The following is a 20,734-nucleotide window of genomic DNA, read 5'->3' as shown; positions in this document are numbered from 1 at the left end:
CCTCTGTTTTTAAAGTTGGAACTGCTCCATGTTTTAGTAATAGTTTCTGTGTGAATCTGGCATTGAACTTGTGTAGATTCTGGAAGCTGTCTTCCGTAAAATGCACAGCACAGAGAGCTAAATTAGGATTATAATTGTCAGGAACATAATCAAACATAAATTTTAACCATTGTTGACGAACTACAGCATCCGTAGGAAGCCCGAACACAGACCTGACAGCTGGGTGAAAATAACACGGTTTCGACGGCATGACTACAACTCTCCACTATAACTCTTCCTCTTCGACAAAGCCGCAGAACATGGCCTTGCCCCCTCTTTGGCATGTTCCGGAGGGAGGGGTTGATGCAAATTTATGGGTTTTTTACGTATGCAACCCGGGAAGTATCTCGTTGTAGTCCCAAATGAGTCGTTTTTGTAGGCATTAAACTTCCTGATTTTTAAAAGACGATATCTCTGCTTACGTTGAACTTTCAGCGCAGCAACTTTGCAGATACTGTTCATGCACCAACAGCAACATTACACACTATTTAAAAGGAAAAAAGTGAAATCGCAGTAAAGCACCCCTTTAAAGAATAAAGGTTAAGGTTTACTATTGAAAATTAACTTTCACTTTCTGTTGTATGTGAACAGGTGTGTTTGGGGCTAGTTTGTGGCTAAGTTGTGATTTCATAGTCAAAAAGATCAAGAGAATATACTACACTGTTTATTAAAGACAAAGTTCACATAAGGGGCATCGGCAATGTGTAAGCTCATGTATTGGTTTTGCTTTTTACAATAGCTTCCACTCTCATTCAGTTTGAAAGTGAAAGCTATTGAGTTACTTGGCTCAGAGGCTTCACTGAACTTCTGTTACATGAGTGATTATAAATTATATGGTTTTAGACAGTTTGGGAGAATTAAATAAATACAATTATGTGTACTATTGGGAATCTTGATCTACCACCAATATTATTAAAATGTATACTGAAATAGGTTCTGGGAAAGTTTATTATGGGCAAAGTAAGTTAGACATTGTTATGCATAACAACGTGTAACTAACTTTGCCCATAACATGTGGGTCATTAACTGCTGTCAAGGAAACAAGCAGTATTTGCTATGGTTAAATCAAACACAAGGTACACAATTTGAAAAGGGCACAATCAACAATAGTGTTTAATAAGGAAGTAAATCTTCCTTACTGACATTCTTACAGCCACACACACTTACGGAAAGAATTGTCTTTATGCAATCCATTATTTACTTAAAAAGTACATGTGACGCTGACATTCATCACGTGTTTGAAGGTGTATAAATATACCGACAGAGGCTGCGAATAATTTACAGTATACACACGCAAAATCTGTGAAAAGGTAATCAAACAATTGTCTAATTGAATTTTTGTTTATAATATTTGTCTATTTGTATAATATGTAATATTTTATGAGAATTTTCAAGTTAAAGATTAAAAATGTTAACTAATAAAAAAAATAATGTATTCAGTTATTAAAATTTAGGGCAGGACACTACAGGCAAAACATTGCTTTGGTCAGTTTCGAGATTTTGAGCTATTTGGCTTTTCATAAAGTGTTGTTTCAGACTAGTGAAAACATTCAAAATACACATTTAAGTGTTTATTTAATTGCATTTTATTTATTTGCTTCTGTAGATTAATTATAATACATATTTTAAAAGCAGTTTTCTTAAAATGAGTTTTTTATAAGATATATAAGCCAAACTTGACATTTATATTCCTGTCTATATTCTGAAGGTTTTTACAGAGGGGTTTTGTTGATATATCATTCACCTGATTTTACACAACACTGTATTCCTAAAACATTGTGATTTATTTATTTATTTTTATTTTTTCTGGCTGTTGACAGTATTTTCTGATTTATGTAAAAAGAGATAACTAGAATCCGATTAGTACTTTTGATTTTAATATGTCAACAAAATGAAACAAAATTTTCAACCTTTATTTTGGCTTTATCCAGTGTTCAGATCTCTATGGAAATGTATGAACATTTGTGCATATTTAATTCGATAATACCATAACATTTCCAAAAACTGTATGGTGATTTTTTGTTTTAATTTTCTTGACTGGTAAGGGACTGAAGTTTCAAACTGTGAATTTTTCCACAGCAACGCTTCTTGTGGACAGTCATGGTTTCACTGGTTGTGGTGGCTGTATTTCTCTTCTGTGGGACCCTGTTTCAACCCCCCCAGGTGGCAGCATTCAAACCTCTCTTTCAGGACGGCTCCATCACCCATCGAGAAATCACTCAGATGGCCATCCTCCGCAAAACAGCAGAAGTGTGTCGTGACATAGCCACTGCCCAGGGGCGAGACTTCACACTGCCTGTAAGAAAAAGACATGGGAGTGAACCGACTAAATTGGCTTTTTTTTTCTGTCAAACATCAGTGATTAACATTCTTTGAAGAGACTTTCACATTTTTGTTACAACAAATTATAGTAATTCCTCAAATATGAATTTGAATGAATGAAACTGCAAATTTTAGTTGATAATTCTCCCCAAGTTATGCTACACACAGACTGAAAACTGAACTGAAAAACTCAAGTTGAAAAAAATAAATAAATAAAAAATAACAATATTCTCTTTCCACTCCTCAATCCAGATAAACAACAGATTGACTCCATATGCTGTCCAAAAAGCCTGCTCATCTTCATCTTCTGCTCTCTTTTATTTAGCTATAAAAGAAATGTATCTAAGCAATGCAGCTGTAGATTTATTTTTTGCACTGAGTGAGGCACATCACATAGATAATGAGGCTTTCAGTGAGGGTCGGGATCTCATTATCCAAGGTTTGGCTGCAGTAAAGGCCAGTGTGAAGCAGGAAAGCTATATCTCTGCGCAGATCACACTGGGGGCTCTATGTCACACTCTACAGGTACGTTATGAATGGAGATTGTAGTAGGAAGGGGTAGTATTATAGGAAGAAACATAAGAATCTTTTTTTATTTATTTTTTTATTTCAAGCTTGTCTTATACCAGCATTTATATTTGTACATTACATTTGTTATGACTAATGACACTTACATCACATTTAGTTACTTACATTGTATTCAAGGTGTTATCGGGTTTAAATGACAATGTTCGGATTTCATTTAATAGAAAACAAAATATTAAATTAAGTGGCATCTGCAAACAGATGATAGAGTGTTATCAGAACAATTTTAGTCAACGAGGTATTTGTAACTTTTTTGGTTAAATTTGATTTTTTAACTTTTTATTTTTATTGTAGTCAATTCTTCTCAGATTCACAAAGGTGTAGTTTAACCGCAGCAAATGAACTATTGTGCATGTTCAGCTATGTTTGACAACCACAAAGCGTCTCAGTACTTGAGTTTTGAATAATATTATTTGTTTTGTAATAAATAATAAATAAACCTATAATATTACCAGCATTTTTTTAAAATAAAATTATATATATATATACTATCAGAAGATTTTTTGCTTATGTATGTAGCCAATTGCAAATTTTGATGACAATTTACTGGAGATTTTAGATGGGTGAACTCTTCGATATACAGTAAGTATAAACAATAACTCGCTTATTATGGTGCCTCCTTGTGGCCAATTCTCAAACAGTTTGGTGCACAGACGTCTGAAGATGCCTGTCACTTCTATCACAAATTTTAATAAAAGAATAAAAAGAGTGAAATAAGTGCATCATAAATGAATGTAAGGTGACTAATATATTTAATTTCGTTAAGTAAAATCTATATTTTCATTAGTTTACGTGATATTTTCACATAGTTTATGTTTGCATGCAGGATTTCTATAGCCACAGTAACTGGGTGGAACTGGGAAGCTCTTCTCCTTTCAGCACACTGATCAAACCCGAAGATCCTCTCGACAATCTAGCAGGTACAACAAAATGCAATTACCCAGTTCTACAATTTCCACACTCTCTGTGTGTTTAGAAACTAGTCGACAATATATATTATGGCATATAAATATATGTATATTTATATGCCATATGCCACAATATAAATATGGCATAATCTTGCACACTTTTTTCTTTATCTCTTATCTGTGTATCTAGACCCCAACACACCAACATGCAAGAGCTGCACTGGGTCAAACTGCAGAGATAACATTCTCCCAGAAATACTGCTGCAAAAGAAACTAACCTCAGGATATTTCGGTGTTATCTCCTCCACCAAACCAGCAGGTAGGGAAGTTTGGCATCCCATGTGTAATGTTGATCTCCTCTGTAAATCATCACAGACAACAGGATGCTGGAAATGGGATCACAAATCGACACTCGCGTAATTTTCTTTCAGGCAAGTGTAGCCATGGTGGCTCTCTCGACAGAACCAGTTCAAGAGAACCCACTGGAGGCATCAATAAGGATGACATTAGGTCAGATCATGGCTTCCTTCACCAGCGTGCTGCTGAAATGGCCATCAACGCTACTGTGGAAGTGTTGCAAGACATCCGACTGGCCACAGGCGACCAAGCCTTTCTTCGGTATGAGACCTTCCTTTTACACCACACATAATTTTGGACTCTTCTGTAATAAAATAAATGATTAGGCTTTTGTCCAGTTAAATTCAAATTCCTGATTGACTAACACTGAATTATATAGGATGTAATGTTGTACATTTATTTGGTTAAGAAAAATCAGGAAAAAAATAGGTTAATAAAAAAGTTGCCTAATTAGAACAAAAATAATCTGCTGATGCGGATTAGTTTTTTTTTTTTTTTATTAGCACTGATACTGTTATCCTAGTTTAGACAGTTTTGTTTCTTTATCTCAGATTGGTGGGCCTCAGTCAGACCTCAGTTCTGGCTTTTGTGATTGACACCACTGGCAGCATGTCTGATGATATTGAGGAGGCAAAGAGAGTGTCCTTCAGTATCATAGACAGCAGGAGAGGAACACCAGAAGAACCTTCAGAATACATTCTAGTCCCATTTAATGATCCAGGTAGTCATACTATCATATACATACATACATACATACATACACACACACACACACACACACACACACACATATATATACAGTGTATATATATATATATATATACACCCCAACAAAAGCAAAGGAAGCAGTCCCTCTTCAAAAACAGTGACAACAGTGTGAAAATAAATATCATGAGACTGAATATTCTGTTGACTACAAATTTGTATTATGTAGCTAATATTGTGAATTCCCTTTTGAATTCCATTGTGAATTTGAGCACAAATGAGCCTGAATGCATCAAACTGGTTGCAAACTATTCACCCAATCAAGCATCATCACTTTTGTTCATGTCCGAATCTAACGTAACATAAAAATGAGCTGGGAATGATTTGATTTTGATGGAATAAATTAAAGGAAAATGTATATGCCTTTCATCACATGCAATGTTTCCAATCTGAATGATAGCTGAACAAGAGTTAGTGGAAATAAATTATATAAAGATATTAGTGCTGTCAAATCAATTAATCGTGATTAATTACATCCAAAATATAAGTTTGTTGTTTATATAATATATGTGTGTGTACTGTATATTTACCCGTATATGTATATATAAATACACAAATGTATATAATATTTCTTTTTTTTTTACTTTTAAAAAAAAAAAAGTTAAGTAAAATTATGTAAAACATTGTTACTATAACATTCTGTGATTGTGTCTCATGCAGATTTTGGACCTCTGACAAGGACTGACAATGCAGATATTTTCAAAGAGAGAATCGAGTCCCTTTCAGCAGCTGGTGGTGGAGACTTACCAGAGATGTGCCTGTCAGGACTGCTGGTGTGTGTGCACACACACATATATTGTGAATATCTGAGCTGGATAAAGATTTGATATCACAGTAAAGCCAGACTGAGAAATTATAATAATGTTAAGGTGCTGTGATCTTGTTTTTCCAGTTGGCATTAGCAGGAGCTCCTCCATCTTCAGACATTTTTGTTTTCACTGATGCTGCAGCAAAGGACTCAGAATTAAAAAGCACCGTTCAGGCCATGATTGAACGCACCAAGTCAACTGTAAGTGCCTGCAAATCACTTGTATCTCATTGCTGCTAAAATCTGAAGTATTGTTGAATTGTCTGTAATGACAATTTTCTGTGTTTTTATTTGCTTTTTCTTCATGCCATCCAGGTCACTTTCATGTTGACTAACCCCTTCTCATCCCGGAGAAAAAGGGATGTCTCACAATCTCAACGTTTTACATCAAGATCAATGTTTCTGTCAGAAATACAGCTGTACAGAGATCTGGCTCATGTTTCTGGTGGACAGACCATAGAGGTCACAAAAGCTACACTGTCTCAAGCCACTGCAGTCATTACAGATGCATCTACCTCAGCCCCAGTATGTTTTAAGAATGACAGATGATGACGTGTGTGTGTGTGTGTCAACTATCCATTTATTCTTACTATAACATATTTAATATAGGAGAAAAAAAATTATAAGAATAGGAAGTATGTACACCAATATTTGCAATATTGTCCCTCAATTTGGTGTTTGGTAATTTTTCTGTGAATCAGTGCAACAAAATGAAAACATATCTGTGTTTCCTCAAGGTCACTGTTCTTCAGGTGGTGAGAAGTCCAGCCATCGCAGAAAACTTTTCCTTTGTCTTAGATCCATCTCTGTCCAATGTGACTGTGTATGTCACTGGAGACTCTCCAGTCTTCACCATCTACAGCCCGACAGGTAAACATACCTTGATCATTGTTTGTAAATGAGTGAGATGTGAGTTTTATTTTGTCCAGCAAAAAAAAAAAAAAACAAGAACAAGAAACAGGAAACAAGATGCCAAAATCACTGTTTGAAATAAGCTGTGTTTCCCCTGTCTTTCAGGGTTGTCTCAGTCAGGTTCAGAGGCAGATGGTCCTCTGGGAAGCATCCTGACTGTAGGGAATCTGAAGCGAGTAAAACTCAACTCTGACAACCAGACAGGGAAATGGAAGATCAGTATTAACTCTATAAGCTTCTACAGCCTTAAAGTCACTGGTAAGTGTGCTTAATGTGCCAGAATATGTTTTGTTTTACAACCCGAATTCCGGAAATGTTGGGACATTTTTTAAATTTGAATAAAATGAAAACTAAAAGAATTTAAAATCACATGAACCAATATTTTATTCACAATAGAACATAGATAACATAACAAATGTTTAAACTGAGAAATTTTACAATTTTATGCACACAATATGCTAATTTCAAATTTGATGCCTGCTACAGGTCTCAGAATAGTTGGGACGGGGGCATGTTTACCATGGTGTAGCATCTCCTCTTCTTTTCAAAACAATTTGAAGACGTTCGAGGTTATGAGTTTCTGGAGTTTTGGTGTTGGAATTTGGTCCCATTCTTGCCTGAAATAGGTTTCCAGCTACTGAAGAGTTCATGGTCATTTTTGACGTATTTTTCGTTTAATGATGCGCCAAATGTTCTCTATAGGTGAAAGATCTGGACTGCAGGCAGGCCAATTCAGACTCTTCTACTACGAAGCCATGCTGTCGTAATAGCTGCAGTATGTGGTTTTGCATTGTCCTGCTGAAATACACAAGGCCTTCCCTGAAATAGACGTCGTCTGGAGGGGAGCATATGTTGCTCTAAAACCTTTATATACCTTTCAGCATTCATAGTGCCTTCCAAAACATGCAAGCTGCCCATACCGTATGTACTTATGCACCCCCATACCATCAGAGATGCTGGCTTTTGAGCTGAACACTGATAACACGCTAGAAGGTCTCTATCCTCTTTAGCCCGGAGGACGCGGCGTACGTGATTTCCAACAAGTCTGTCAAATTTGGACTTGTCTGACCATAGAACACTTTTCCACTTTGAAACAGTCGATTTTAAATGGGCTTTGGCCCACAGGACACAACGGCGCTTCTGGACCATGCTCACATATGTTTTCCTTTTTGTATGATAGAGCTTTAGTTGGCATCTGTAGATGGCACGGCAGATTGTTTACCGACAGTGGTTTCTGGAAGTATTCCTGGGCCCATTTAGTAATGTCAATGACAGAAACATGCCGATGAGTGATGCAGTGTCGTCAGAGGGCCCGAAGACCACGGGCATCCAACAAAGGTCTTTGGCTTTGTCCCTTACGCACAAGGTTTTCTCCAGTTTCTCTGAATCTTTTGATGATGTTACACACTGTAGATGATGAGATTTGCAAAGCCTTTGCAATATGACGTTGAGGAACGTGGTTTTTAAAGTATTCCACAATCTTTTTACGCACTCTTTCACAGATTGGAGAGCCTCTGTAAGACATCCCTTTTATAATTAATCATGTTCCAGACCTGATGTCAATTAACTTAATTAGTTGCTAGATGTTCTCCCAGCTGAATCTTTTCAAAATTTCTTGCTTTTTCAGCCCTTTGTTGCCCCCGTGCCAACTTTTTTAAGACCTGTAGCAGGCATCAAATTTTAAAAGAGCTCATTTAGTGGATAAAAGTGTAACATTTCTCTGTTTAAACATTTCTTATTTTCTCTGTGTTCTATTGTGAATAAAATATTGGCTCAAGTCTTTAAGCTTTCATTTTATTCAAATTTAAAAAACGACCCAACATTTCCGGAAATCAGGTTGTATTTGTAAACCATTGAGATTTTGTTATTGTATTTTTTTTTAAATCAAATCTTCAATTGCACAATGTGTGAATCATCCCACTTTTTAATTTTTAGAACAAATTACAACAAACAATGGTTTTGGGAGAAATAAAAGCTGAAAAGGTTTCCTTTGGAACATTCCAATCACTGTTGTGTCTCACAATAGTGATGCTACTTTCACTGTGTTTTAATTGTGATTACAGGTCAGAGTTCTGTGAACTTTCTCTTTAACTTTGTGGAACGGTTAGAAGGAGGTGACTTCACACCGAAAGCCAATCGTCCTTTCATGGGTATGATGACATCTTCATTTGATATTTCTTGATTATTACTAAAGAGTTACACTACCGTTCAAAGGTTTGGGGTTGGTAAAATGTAGTTTTAATGTTTTTGGGAGAACATTCACCTTATGTTCGCCAAAGATACATTATTTGAACAACAATACAGTAAAACTATTAAAAAGTGAAATGTTATTCAAATTTAAAACAACTATTTTCTATTTTAAAATGTAATTTACTATAGCAAAGCTGAATTTTCAGCAGCCATTACTCCAGTGTCAAATGATCTTTCAGAAATCATTCTAATACGATAAGTTGCAAACGAGCAAAGCATGGCAGTTGCTCAGTGTTTGGATGTACAAATGAACACCGAAGTATTTTTTTAGTTCCTTCATCCGAGCCTATGGCTAGCATTAGCTACATGATAATAACTGTAACAGCATACATAAACAAACCAACTAAAGTACCGTATCCAGACACAATATTTTAAACTAACCATTCGGAGACATCCTTCTGTAGCTGCTGAGTTGCAACTTCTTCATCCAGTGCTTCTCTATCCGGATCAGATTCTGGGGCAAACTAAAAAGCTTGAAGGACTGCGTGTCTACGAGCCATTGCGATACATCCACTGTCAACATTAGCGCATGGTGCAAGCTGGTTAAGGCCACTCACCCACCCTCCACCTTGCCCCACCTCTCTCCTTCTCATTAGCATTTAAAGCTACAGACACAGAAATGGCACGTCCTAAGGAAAGCTCATTGTGGGACTGGCTCATAGTGGCTGAAATTCTGCACCAAGGGTCTCAAAAAAAAAAAATTGCTTCCCATCTGCAGCTTGCTAAAGATCACGTGGACAAGCCAGAGGACTATTGGAGAAATGTTTTGTGGAGAGATGAGGCTAATATAGAACTTTTTGTTTTAAATGAGATTTTTGATTTATGTTTGGAGAAAAGAACACACTGCATTCCAGCATAAGAAACTAGAGACCTGCACTCCTGCAGGAGTACCGCGGGACCCAAAGCAGCGGGTGCGGCGTGGGACAACTCTTGATGAGTGAGTGCGGGTGCGGGCAGTAGCCCCTCACTGCAGAACAAAGATGCAGGGGGCGGGGTTGGATCTACATCTAGGGGGTGGAGATGGGTAGGTTTAGGGGTGGGGATGGGTGGGTTTAGGTATCAGTGGGTGGAGACGGGTAGGTTTAGGTATATGTATGGTGGGATGAGTTGGATCTAGATCCAACCACGCCCCCTGGAAATTGTGTTCTGCAGTGAGGACCATCTCGGTGCAGGCGGGAAGAGACTCGTGTGTGCATGGGATGCGGGAGAATAAAATGATTCGCGGGACTCCCGCAAAATAGAAATGATCTAAACATAAAATGTCTAAAACATATAAATTGTTATTTATCTGTTGCACAAAAGCAAAAAGAACAAATGTGACCCTGGACCACAAAACCAGTCTTAAGTCGCTGGGGTATATTTGTAGCAATAGCCAAAAATACACTGTATGGGTCAAAATTATAATTTTTTCTTTTATGCCAAAAATCATTAGTATATTAAAGGAACACTCCACTTTTTTTGGAAATAGGCTCATTCTCCAACTCCCCCAGAGTTAATAAGTTGAGTTTTACCGTTTTTGAATCCATTCAGCCGATCTCCGGGTCTGGCGATAGCACTTTTAGCGTAGCTTAGCATAGATCATTGAATCCGAGTAGACCAGTAGCATCGCGTTCAAAAATGACCAAAGAGTTTCGACAGTTTTCCTATTTAAAACTTGACTCTTCTGTAGTTATATCGTGTACTAAGACCGGCGGAAAATGAAAAGTTATAACTACAGAAGAGTCAAGTTTTAAATAGGAAAACTGTCGAAACTCTTTGGTCATTTTTGAACGCGATGCTACTGGTCTAATCTGATTCAATGATCTATGCTAAAAGTGCTATCGCCATACCCAGAGATCGGCTGAATGGATTCAAAAACGGTAAAACTCAACTTATTAACTCTGGGGGAGTTGGAGAATGAGCCTATTTCCAAAAAAAGTGGAGTGTTCCTTTAAGTAAAGATTATGTTCCATGAAGATATTTAGTGAACTTCCTACCGTAAATATATCAAAACTTAATTTTTGATCAGTAATATGCATAGCTAAGAACTTCATTTGGACAACTTTAAAGGTGATTTTCTCAGTATTTAGATTTTCTGCACCCTCAGATTCTAGATTTTCAAATAGTTATATCTCGGCCAAATATTGTCTTATTCTAATAAACCATACATCAATGGAAAGCTTATTCATTCAGCTTTCAGATGATTTAGAAATCTCAATTTCGAAAAATTGACACTTATGACTGGTTTTGTGGTCCAGGGTCACAAATAATATTAACATTAAAATTATTAACATGCAGAAGCTAGGCAGATATTCTATTTATAACACGTGTTTAAAGGGTTGCGCAATGTAGCCAATCACAGACTCATCTGTTACTTTCTGGAAAGCAATGACCATCACCGCAGTGCTGAAATTGTGTGCTCATGAATCCTCTCATTTTAACACATGAAGTGTAGACATTGTGAAAGGTTCATTGTGCATATGTTTATTGTGTTATAACAGAGCTTTATGAGATCGATAATAAGGGAAGCGCTGCTCGCATTCTGCCATGCCAAACTGTTCCCTCAGCAACCCATGCTTTCTTTTCTGTTACAAATGTCACAGTGGTTTGTGAATGTTGAAACTTTGCCTTTTCACGTGCCGGGCTTGAACTCCGGTCTCTGGTGTGGTGGTTAAGAGATCTACCACTGCGTAGTAGTAGTAGTAGTAGTAGTAGTAGTAGTAGTAGTAGGAGTAGGAGGAGGAGGAGGAGGAGGAAGAAGAGGAGGTAATGTTGGACCCAAACAAAACACTTAAGGCAGTATCCCAGGAAATGTAGATTTATTTTTAAAAAAGTCTTTGCAAGAAAAATACAACAAAAGTTCTTCTCGGACTGAGGTGTTAACAACAGCAAAAACAATGGAAAAACCACATGAGAAAATAAAAACTCCACGAGGGGAGAAAACAAAACCAGAGAACAATAACAACCAAAGAAAGGAACTCAGGATACCTTACTTGGGGTAGCTAGGGAGGCTTTAGCGAGACCAGGCAGGAAACACAGGGCAAAGACTCAAAAACCAAGTGAGGAACCAAGTGAAAATACACAACTTAAATACACTGGGGAAAACAAGGCACAGGTGACCTGGATGATGCTAAAAAGGCCACACGAGGAAGAACTAAGGCAGAGGATAAAACAGGGGACCTCTAGAAGCATGGAGACAAACTACAGGAGGTAGGACGCTGACAAGCCTAAATAACAAATATTTTATCGGGAGCGTTTATGCTGGGATGTTCTGAAGCTTAGGAGATATTACAGAACCATTTCATGTAAAATATTTTTCGATGTACTGAAAAAAATCCATATAGATTACTTTTATGTGGGCGGGAGCGGGACCAGATAAGATATATTTTTTGCGGGAGCGGGCGGGCGAGGGACAGAATCTTGCGGGAGCGGGACAGAAAAATCCGTCCCGTGCAGATCTCTATAAGAAACGTAATCATAGTTTGAGACTGTTTTGCATGGGCGGAGATTGCGGGGGGCCTTGATCCACAGCTCAGTGTTTCACATTTATGTCAGGAAAAGGTCCATTTACATCCTAATGTAATTTAATGCACACAGAACAAAACCAAGAAATAGATTTCAGAATATAAACTGCTTAATTGGCCATTTTCATTAAGGTTTAACAATACTAAACGTGTTTGTGTGCCTGCTTTTGTGCTTTTAACTTGAATAATGTCCAACAGATATGTTTTAAAGCAGTGGGTAATTCACTCGTTGACTGGCTTAAAATCTACTTTGCGATTCTGTTGGCAAATATGTTTATGGTGCATTCTATTCAATGTGTTTATTGCTAGTGCAGCAAAAATAGACAGCGCAGCCTAATAAACTAAACACTAACAGAAACTAGTCTAACAAACAAACAAACTTATATACACTCATGCGTACATACAAAAGGGGAGCTAAAGTGGATGAATGAAGCCATTAGGGAAACCAGAGAATGCAGTTATGGAAAATGAGTCAGAACCACCTGAGTTAAAAACCATCAGTGCTGTTTTACAACGGGGTCTACTGCTTATACTAAACCTCTGTTTTGTTTAGTTAAATGTACGATACTTGCATTGCCTTGGCTGTCCGGATGCAGTCTCGGATGAAAGTTTTGATGATTTGAAGGTTTGGTGGTGTTGGAGTTCTTCAAGTTCTTCCGGGTTTGAAGGATGCATCCAAAATATGTTATTCTGGCCCGGTGGTGATCGGGAGAGTTTTCTCCCAGATGAAGTTGATGAGAGAACTAAGAGAGACATCAGATGAGATCCTAGGATCTTGGATGAATGGAAAGTCAAGGCCGAAGCCTGGCTCAAACTTAAGGTACAGAAGATTTCTAGTTCACATCCTCATCTTCTCAGTATCTGAAAGAACCGCAGACTGGCTTGTGTCGAGGCCTGCCAGGCGTGGTAGCACCAGCCCTGGGACTTAGCAACCAGAAGATGGATAGGGGATGGGAGACGAGTAAACAGACTAAAAAGCTATGCGGGTCACTGAAGTGAGGCCTTTTAAACCCTATGGAGGTCACACCCCTGGGGAGTCAAAGAGCTAATGGTGACTTTCACTTTTCTTTTGGAGGGAAAGTTTACGACTCTTTGTCGTAGACCATGGTATTTTGCATATTATGACTCAACTGAGGTTGATTCAAAAACTACTAAAGATTCTTAGAACACTAATATGTTGCATTGGTATAAACATTTAATATACACTCTCAATTAGATCATCCAAATACAAATTCGTACAGACCAAACATGCTATAGTTAATGTTAGGTGAACGATTGGTTCTATCATAAGCATGCATAAAACAGTATACAATACAAAGACAATATATACAAGAACAGTAACAATATACACAATGACCTGAAGGATATGTGGGTTCATTCAAAGAAAGGTTTTTCTATGAATTAATTAGAGAAGAGTCCATTTTTACGGACATTATGTTTCTTTCCTAAGGGGAAATGGAGTGAGAGTTGCTCTGCCCGCATTCCTTTGAGCAATAAAACTAGTGTTATCAGAGTTGCCATGGAACCAGAGGCCAGTTCTGCCTTTCTGAGGTGTTAGATGCATTTCGGGGGAAGGGTCCACAGACCCTCATAGTTGGCCCTTTGGTTGGGTGAGGGGGGCATTAGAGATTATTTCTTAAATATAACAAATAGCTGTGTCTGATTGGTCCAAATGCTACACAATTTTGTACTGAAGAATGGACTAAAACTACAAGATGTTGTGCAGGACTAATCAGCAGTTACAAGAAACTTTATCTGCAATTTTTGCTGCAAAATGGGGTTACACCACCAGATACTGAAAGTAAAGATTCACATACTTTTGCAACACACATATATGTAACAATGGATCATTTTTTTCTCATTAAATAATTGACAGAAATTATTTTTGTCTTATTTGTTTGATGGGGTTCTCCTTGTTTACTTTCAGGACTTGTGCAAAAATCTAATGATGTTTTGGGTCATATTTATGCAGAAATATTGAAAATTGTAAAGGGTTCACAAACTTTCAAGCAGCACTTTATATGGGTTTCTTTTTTCTTTCAACACAGTAATGCATGTAATTTTAGGATTCTTTGATGAATAGAATGTTCATTATGAATGTTTATTGTCACTTCTGTTCAATTGAATGCATCCTTGCTGAACAAAAGTATGAATTTCTTGAAAAAAAATTCTTAAAGATCGGGAGTGTATATACACGAACAATTATTTGTATTATTATTTATTTATTTAGGTAGGTGTCATCAATGTGAATGAAACAAACAAAATGCTTCTTTGATTGCTCAGGTCTGAACGCTACTTTGTTTGTCTCTGTGACCGGAGGGGATTCAGTAACAGTGACTGACGTGCTTCTAGTTGAAGCTTCAGGATCTGATGTTGTTAATGGAACCATTAAATCATTGGGTGGAACAGACTTCCTGGTCAACATAGACAGAATCCCAGAGTGGGCGTTTGTGGTGCAGCTCAAAGGGCTGTTAAATGACTCAACTCGATCTTTGCCTATTCAATTCCAGAGACAGTCACCCACCCGGCAACAAGGCTCTAGAGTTACTATCACGGTGAGCCTGACGTGCCAGTTCATCCAAAAATGAAAACTCGTGACTTTTATGGAATTTGCAAAACCTATGAAAATAATATGTGTGAGACATGCAAAATAACTGGCAATATCTCTAACCATATTAATCATATCCCTTCTCAGGCCCAACCAAGCAGCACTATAGAACCTGGAATCCCTTTCGTTCTTAACTTTACATTGGTCACTAATGCTACAGGGGGCAGTTACACTATCCGATCCCGGACGGACCGCAGCTTCAGTGTGTCTTTCCCCAGCTCTCTGGACACGGGGACAGTGGGAAGTGCTCAAGGAATCATAACTCTAACTGCACCCTCCAACACAAAGTCAGGGACGGATGTCACACTCACCATTGAAGCAGAAGATCCAGGGACCGGTGACTCGAATTACGTGGCACTGAGGTTCACTGTCATGACTAAGGTAGCCATTATGAAAGCTGCAGAAAAACAAGAGTATATATTATTGATATTTACCATCCACTGAGGAGAATATATAGCTTTCTGCATAACTCTGCCTTTGTGTTTTATATGCAAACATTATTAGCATTTTATCCGTTCATTGACCTTGATTAACATCTATTTTTTCTTTTTTTTTTGGAAGGTCACTGATTTCTCTAGCCCTGTCTGTCAGGTAGTGAAAATCAAAGCTGACTGTCCTGTGGAATGCAGCAGGGCATCATGGGAACTCTCTGCCAATCTAACAGACATTAATGGTACAGGCATAGCCGGAGTGTCCCTCAGTCGTGGCAATGGCTCTCTCAGCTTAAGTAATGTGATGAGTGCGGATGGCACAAATGTGACTGTGGCATCTTATAATGCTTCCTGTTGTTCTCAGGAAGTAGAGCTGGTAGCTGTGGACAGGGTGGGAAATGTGGGCACATGTTTCGCCTCTATAAAGAGCCCTTCGACAACTATTAGCCCCAGTGGATCTACAACTGTTAGCTCTAATGGATCATATTTTGTGTCCTTCTCCATGTGTGTTGCTCTAGTAGGGTTATTAAGTTCCTTTCTGTATGGATGAGAGGAACTGAAGACATGAATTAAGTCAACGTTGTTCTGATGTCTTTAATTTCTCACTATTGTTGAGTATCTTTTACAAACTGCTAGTAACAACTTTAGATTTATGCTCTATCTCCCTATCAGTTATTATGGAAAAATGCTCTTATGAAATGGGGAAGATGGGGAAGATGCCCCCTTGAGAACATTGTGGATTTTCTTTTTTAAAACTGTTTCATGGTCAGTGTTTCATGACTGTGCAGAAACTAAGAGCAGCAGGCTGTAGGGAATGAAGTCAAACTTCATTCCTTCATTACATTTGTGAAAGACGGTTAACATTTGCATGCTGACATGTAAAAGGATAAAAAATTATACAAACAGAGCCAGCAAATGCTACATTATTCTCTGGCAAACTACAGGATAATATAATCTTTTTTTTTTTTTTTTTCTTGCATTTGGTATTGTTTAATGTTAAATTTACTTAAGACATTTCTGACCATATACTATTATACATTTTTATTAGACATTTCTACTAAAAGACAATTACTATTACATTTTGAAAGTATACTTTAAAATAAAACAGAAAATATATCGTCCTTGCTGTTTATTTCCTCTAACCATTTGACAACTTTGACACTTTCTCTCACATTTTTTCTCTCAGCTACTTATTAGCTTTAAAGTCCTCTATTGCTTCACTAAGGTGATTCAAGACCTGAAATGGGTGTATCATTCAAAATATATAATGTTTTGATGGGTCACCACTTACTTTCAATCTTTAAGTCCTCAAGAGGCAATTTGTTGCATAGACAGCAGTACATATACAGTCACGGCCAAAAATATCGGCACACAAAGAAGGCTGTGAAAATTAATCTGCATTGTTAATCCTTTTGTTCTTTTATTTTAAAAAAAATCACAAAAATCTAACCTTTCATTGGATAATAAGAATTTAAAATGGGGGAAAATATCATTATGAAATAAATGTTTTTCTCAAATACACGTTGGACACAATTATTGGCACCCCTAGAAATTCTTATGAGTAAAATATCTCTGAAGTATATTCCCATATTCACAATTTTGAGCACTCCAGGGTGATTATGAACATTAAATTATCCAGCCATGGCTTCCTGTTTCACAGAAATATAAATAGGAGGGAAAACAAAGCCCAAATTCCCGTAATCATCCATCAAAATGAGAAAAACCAAAGAATATATTTCTGATGTGCATTAAAAGATAATTGAGCTTCACAAATTAGTGAAGTGGCTTTAAGAAAAGAGCTAGAGCAGTGAAAATTCCCATTTCCACCATCAGGGTAATAATTAAGAATTTCCAATCAATATAAGATGTTACGAAACTGCCTGGAAGAGGACGTGTGTCTATATCGTCCTAATGCGCGGTGAGAAGGATAGTTTGAGTGGCTAAAGACTCTCCAAGGACCACAGCTGGAGAATTGCAGAAAATAGTTGAGTCTCGGGGTCAGAAAACCTTAAAAACAAATTGTCAAACAGCACCGACATCACCACATGTTGTTCTGGAGGTTTTCAAGAAAAATTCAAGAAATTATTCAGTTATCAGACACGACTGGAACTTCAAATGGGACTGGCTTCTATGGTCAGATGAAACAAAAAAAATAGCTTTTTAGCAGCAAACACTCAAGATGGGTTTGGTGAACACAGGGATAAAAAGTACCCCATGTATACAATGAAATATACTGCTGTATTTTTGATGTTGTGGGCCTATATTTCTGCTGGAGGTCCTGGACATCTTGTTTAGACACAAGGCATTATGGATTCTATCAAATACCAACAGATAAAAAATCAGTAAGTGACTGACTTATATCCAAACACAAACCTTAAAAACAACACAAAAATGGGTCACTGAGCACAAAACCAAGCTTCTGCTATGGCCATTCCAGTCCTCTGACCTGAACCCTGTAGAAAATGAGTGGGTGAACTGAAGAGAAGAAGCACCAACATGGAGCTGGGAATCTAAAGGGTCTGGAGTGATTCTGGATGAAGGAATGGTCTCTGATCTCTTGTCAGGTGTTCTCTAACCTCATCAGGCATTATAGGAGAAAATGTAGAGCTGTTAAACTGGCAAATGGAGGTTTCAAAAAAGTATTGAATAAAAGGGTGCTGTTAATTGTGGCCAATGTGTATTAGAGAAAAACATTTATTTCATAATGATATTTCCCCCCAATTTTAAATTCTTATTATCCAATGAAAGGTTAGATTTTTGTGAATTTTTAAAATAAAAGATCAAAAGGATTAACAACGCAGATTAATTTTCACAGCCTTCTTTGATCATATTTACCAAGGGTGCCGATATTTTTGGCCATGACTGTAATTAACCACCATACATGGAAACACTTGATAAGAAAAAAGAACTACACGTTAAACTAAAATGTGTATATATTCAGATGCACTGCATGTGTTTTGTGTTAATTAAAAGACAGATAACAGTGACTGCAGAAATGGATGAGTTAATCTGTAGGTTTGAGACATTATTCCACTTACTAGGGTAATTCTTAAAGACACAGGAAAGAACAGGAAAATATGGAATTTTTCATGAAAATGGATCATAAGGTTAGGACGATTCCAAGAGCCTGACAAGGGGGGCCCGGAACGTGATTTTTACTGAGGTGCGCCAACCCACATAACCATCCCTTCCCCATAGCGGCACCCCCGCAGATCACTTTTGTAAGAAACTAATTCATTCCCGTATAGATTTTTTTCAATGGTTTCACTGGTTGTAGTGGCTGTATTTCTCCTCCAGGGGGCTCTATTTCAGCCCCCTCAGGCTGCAGCATTCAAAATCTTCCCTGCTGCTGGATCCCTCACCCATCATCAAATCACTGAGGCAGCTTTCCTCCGAAAGATGGCGGAAGTGTGTCGTGACGCAGCCCGGGGCAAAGACTTTACGCTACCTGTAAGAAAAAATATGAGTATGAACTAATTTGGAAACTGGTAACAGTTTATTTTACGGTGTCCTTGTCATACATGTTACATGTACTAACTAATATAATACCAAAAAATTATGCATAATTACATGCAAGTAAACCTAAGCCAAACCAAACCATAATCCTAACCCTATCCATATAAGTACATGTAGTTAATTAATATTACTCATTACTTAAGTGTATAATTACATTGTAACATGGACAACAAAATAAAGTGTTACCCGATTTCTTTTTGTGAATATTACATGTGCATTTAGTACAACATGACCACCACATCAGAGTCTCGACCCATAGCCACCAGATACCTCAGCTATCACGGCCACCATAACTGACTGTGCAAAGGTCTCAAGGCGTTCGGGTTGGCATCCAGGGTGACGGACCCTCCAGTGTTGTCAGTCCTTGTAGCCGTTAAAACGTTGCCATTGCCCAGTGGTCACAAGTTCAGTGGCCCCAGAGGTTCTTCTGATGGCGCTTTCTCTGATGGCGACTGCCATCTTGTGTTTTTGGAATGTCTGTTTTGTGCTTTAGAAGATTTCAAATTAAAATGAGACATTAACGCCGTGTCTACACTGGACACGAAAAAGCGAACGTTGAAAAGGGATGAAAGGCGTTGAAATAAAATGGCAGAATCATTTCCAATTCAGTCAGCACAAATGTAGAGATTGTGTTCACTGGGCAATTAGAAGCTCTCATAATAATCAGGAAGGTGATTAATGATCCTGTCTAATATGCTGACTATTTTTAATGCTGTTTAGATTATGTATTGTAGTTTGATTGACAGATTACTGCACAGCTGTCATTAAACAGTAAGTTTTAGTTTCATGCAAACACTATAATGTCAAAGACTACTGTAGAAATGCGGATCTACATTCCAGCCCCAACCATACTTTGTCTTATTTGGCATTGAAACTGTTTTGTGGTTTCATGCATGGTTTGTACCGTGTGCGATATATATGGTCTGCGATAATAACGTAATTGTTGTTTTAACGATGTGCAATTTGACATTATCGAGTATTTTGCAAAAACCAAACAGAACACCTACGGAGTGCACGCTTACATTACGTGATGAAGTCTAGACTAGGGCGCGTGCGCATTTAGAGTGTGCTCTTTCACTGCATGATTCAGTCTAATAAAATGCATTAAGAATGATCACAAAATTCAAGATATGGGGGCAGAAAATGCGTACATATAATTTCATATGGTTAAAATCACATGAAGAGTGCCATTTTTTTTCTTAAAAAATAAGCATGATTACTAATGTGATATTGATTTTATACAACAGTTCAATAAACAATAAGTTAATATTAAGAGACTTACGTTTTTATTTCGCCAACAAAAAATAATTCCAAACAGCTACAGCACTGTTTTGCATCTCTGAGCAACATGATGATATTGTTTAGTTCCTGAACGAATCAACCGTTTAAATTATTCGGTTCAGTCGCAATGACTCACTTGTTAACAGTGACTTGCTGCCACCTACTTTAATTTCATATTCAAAGTATTTTTTCATTTTAAATAATTTCAAATATTAGTATTTATTATGTTTGAAATATCAAAACATTATGCATTTGTAACTGCAGGTTAAATCACTCCATGTCCCTCAGAGCTGCATTAAATGCCACTTCAGATGCAACTTCTGCAAACATTAATTTTGTTGATACTGGTTTCATTTGTTTGGTAACAGCCTAAATGTCTTATTACTGACTGATTAAATGTAAAAATTTGATTCAAAAGATGCACACTTTAAAAAAAAAAAGAAAAAAAA

The 20,734-nt window shown here is 37.4% G+C and overlaps 1 protein-coding gene across 1 annotated transcript; it reads left to right on the top strand.

The window, feature by feature from the left end:
* Positions 1–1,298: 1,298 nt before the first annotated feature.
* On the top strand, positions 1,299–16,582 carry vwa10.2 (von Willebrand factor A domain containing 10, tandem duplicate 2). Its single transcript, XM_058782570.1, has 16 exons — positions 1,299–1,349; positions 2,119–2,337; positions 2,614–2,886; positions 3,773–3,866; positions 4,045–4,173; positions 4,286–4,472; positions 4,763–4,932; positions 5,637–5,749; positions 5,869–5,985; positions 6,100–6,309; positions 6,522–6,654; positions 6,802–6,954; positions 8,760–8,846; positions 14,733–15,004; positions 15,145–15,438; positions 15,619–16,582. Exons 2-16 carry the CDS (start codon positions 2,140–2,142, stop codon positions 16,036–16,038), a joined length of 2,850 nt encoding a protein of 949 aa, XP_058638553.1. The 5' UTR covers positions 1,299–1,349; positions 2,119–2,139; the 3' UTR covers positions 16,039–16,582.
* The last annotated feature ends 4,152 nt before the right edge of the window (positions 16,583–20,734 follow it).

The sequence above is a fragment of the Onychostoma macrolepis genome, chromosome 01 (assembly GCF_012432095.1).
Source record: "Onychostoma macrolepis isolate SWU-2019 chromosome 01, ASM1243209v1, whole genome shotgun sequence".
NCBI lineage: Eukaryota > Metazoa > Chordata > Actinopteri > Cypriniformes > Cyprinidae > Onychostoma > Onychostoma macrolepis.
The sequence above is the reverse complement of the archived record's forward strand: the minus strand, read 5'-3'. Positions and strand labels throughout refer to the sequence as shown.

Coding starts and splice junctions, on each gene's coding strand:
- vwa10.2 (XM_058782570.1), top strand. CDS start 2,140: ATGGTTTCACTGGTTGTGGTGGCTGTATTTCTCTTCTGTGGGACCCTG. Junction 4,473..4,762: donor GGCGACCAAGCCTTTCTTCG/GTATGAGACCTT, acceptor TCTTTATCTCAG/ATTGGTGGGCCTCAGTCAGA. Junction 5,986..6,099: donor TTGAACGCACCAAGTCAACT/GTAAGTGCCTGC, acceptor CATGCCATCCAG/GTCACTTTCATGTTGACTAA.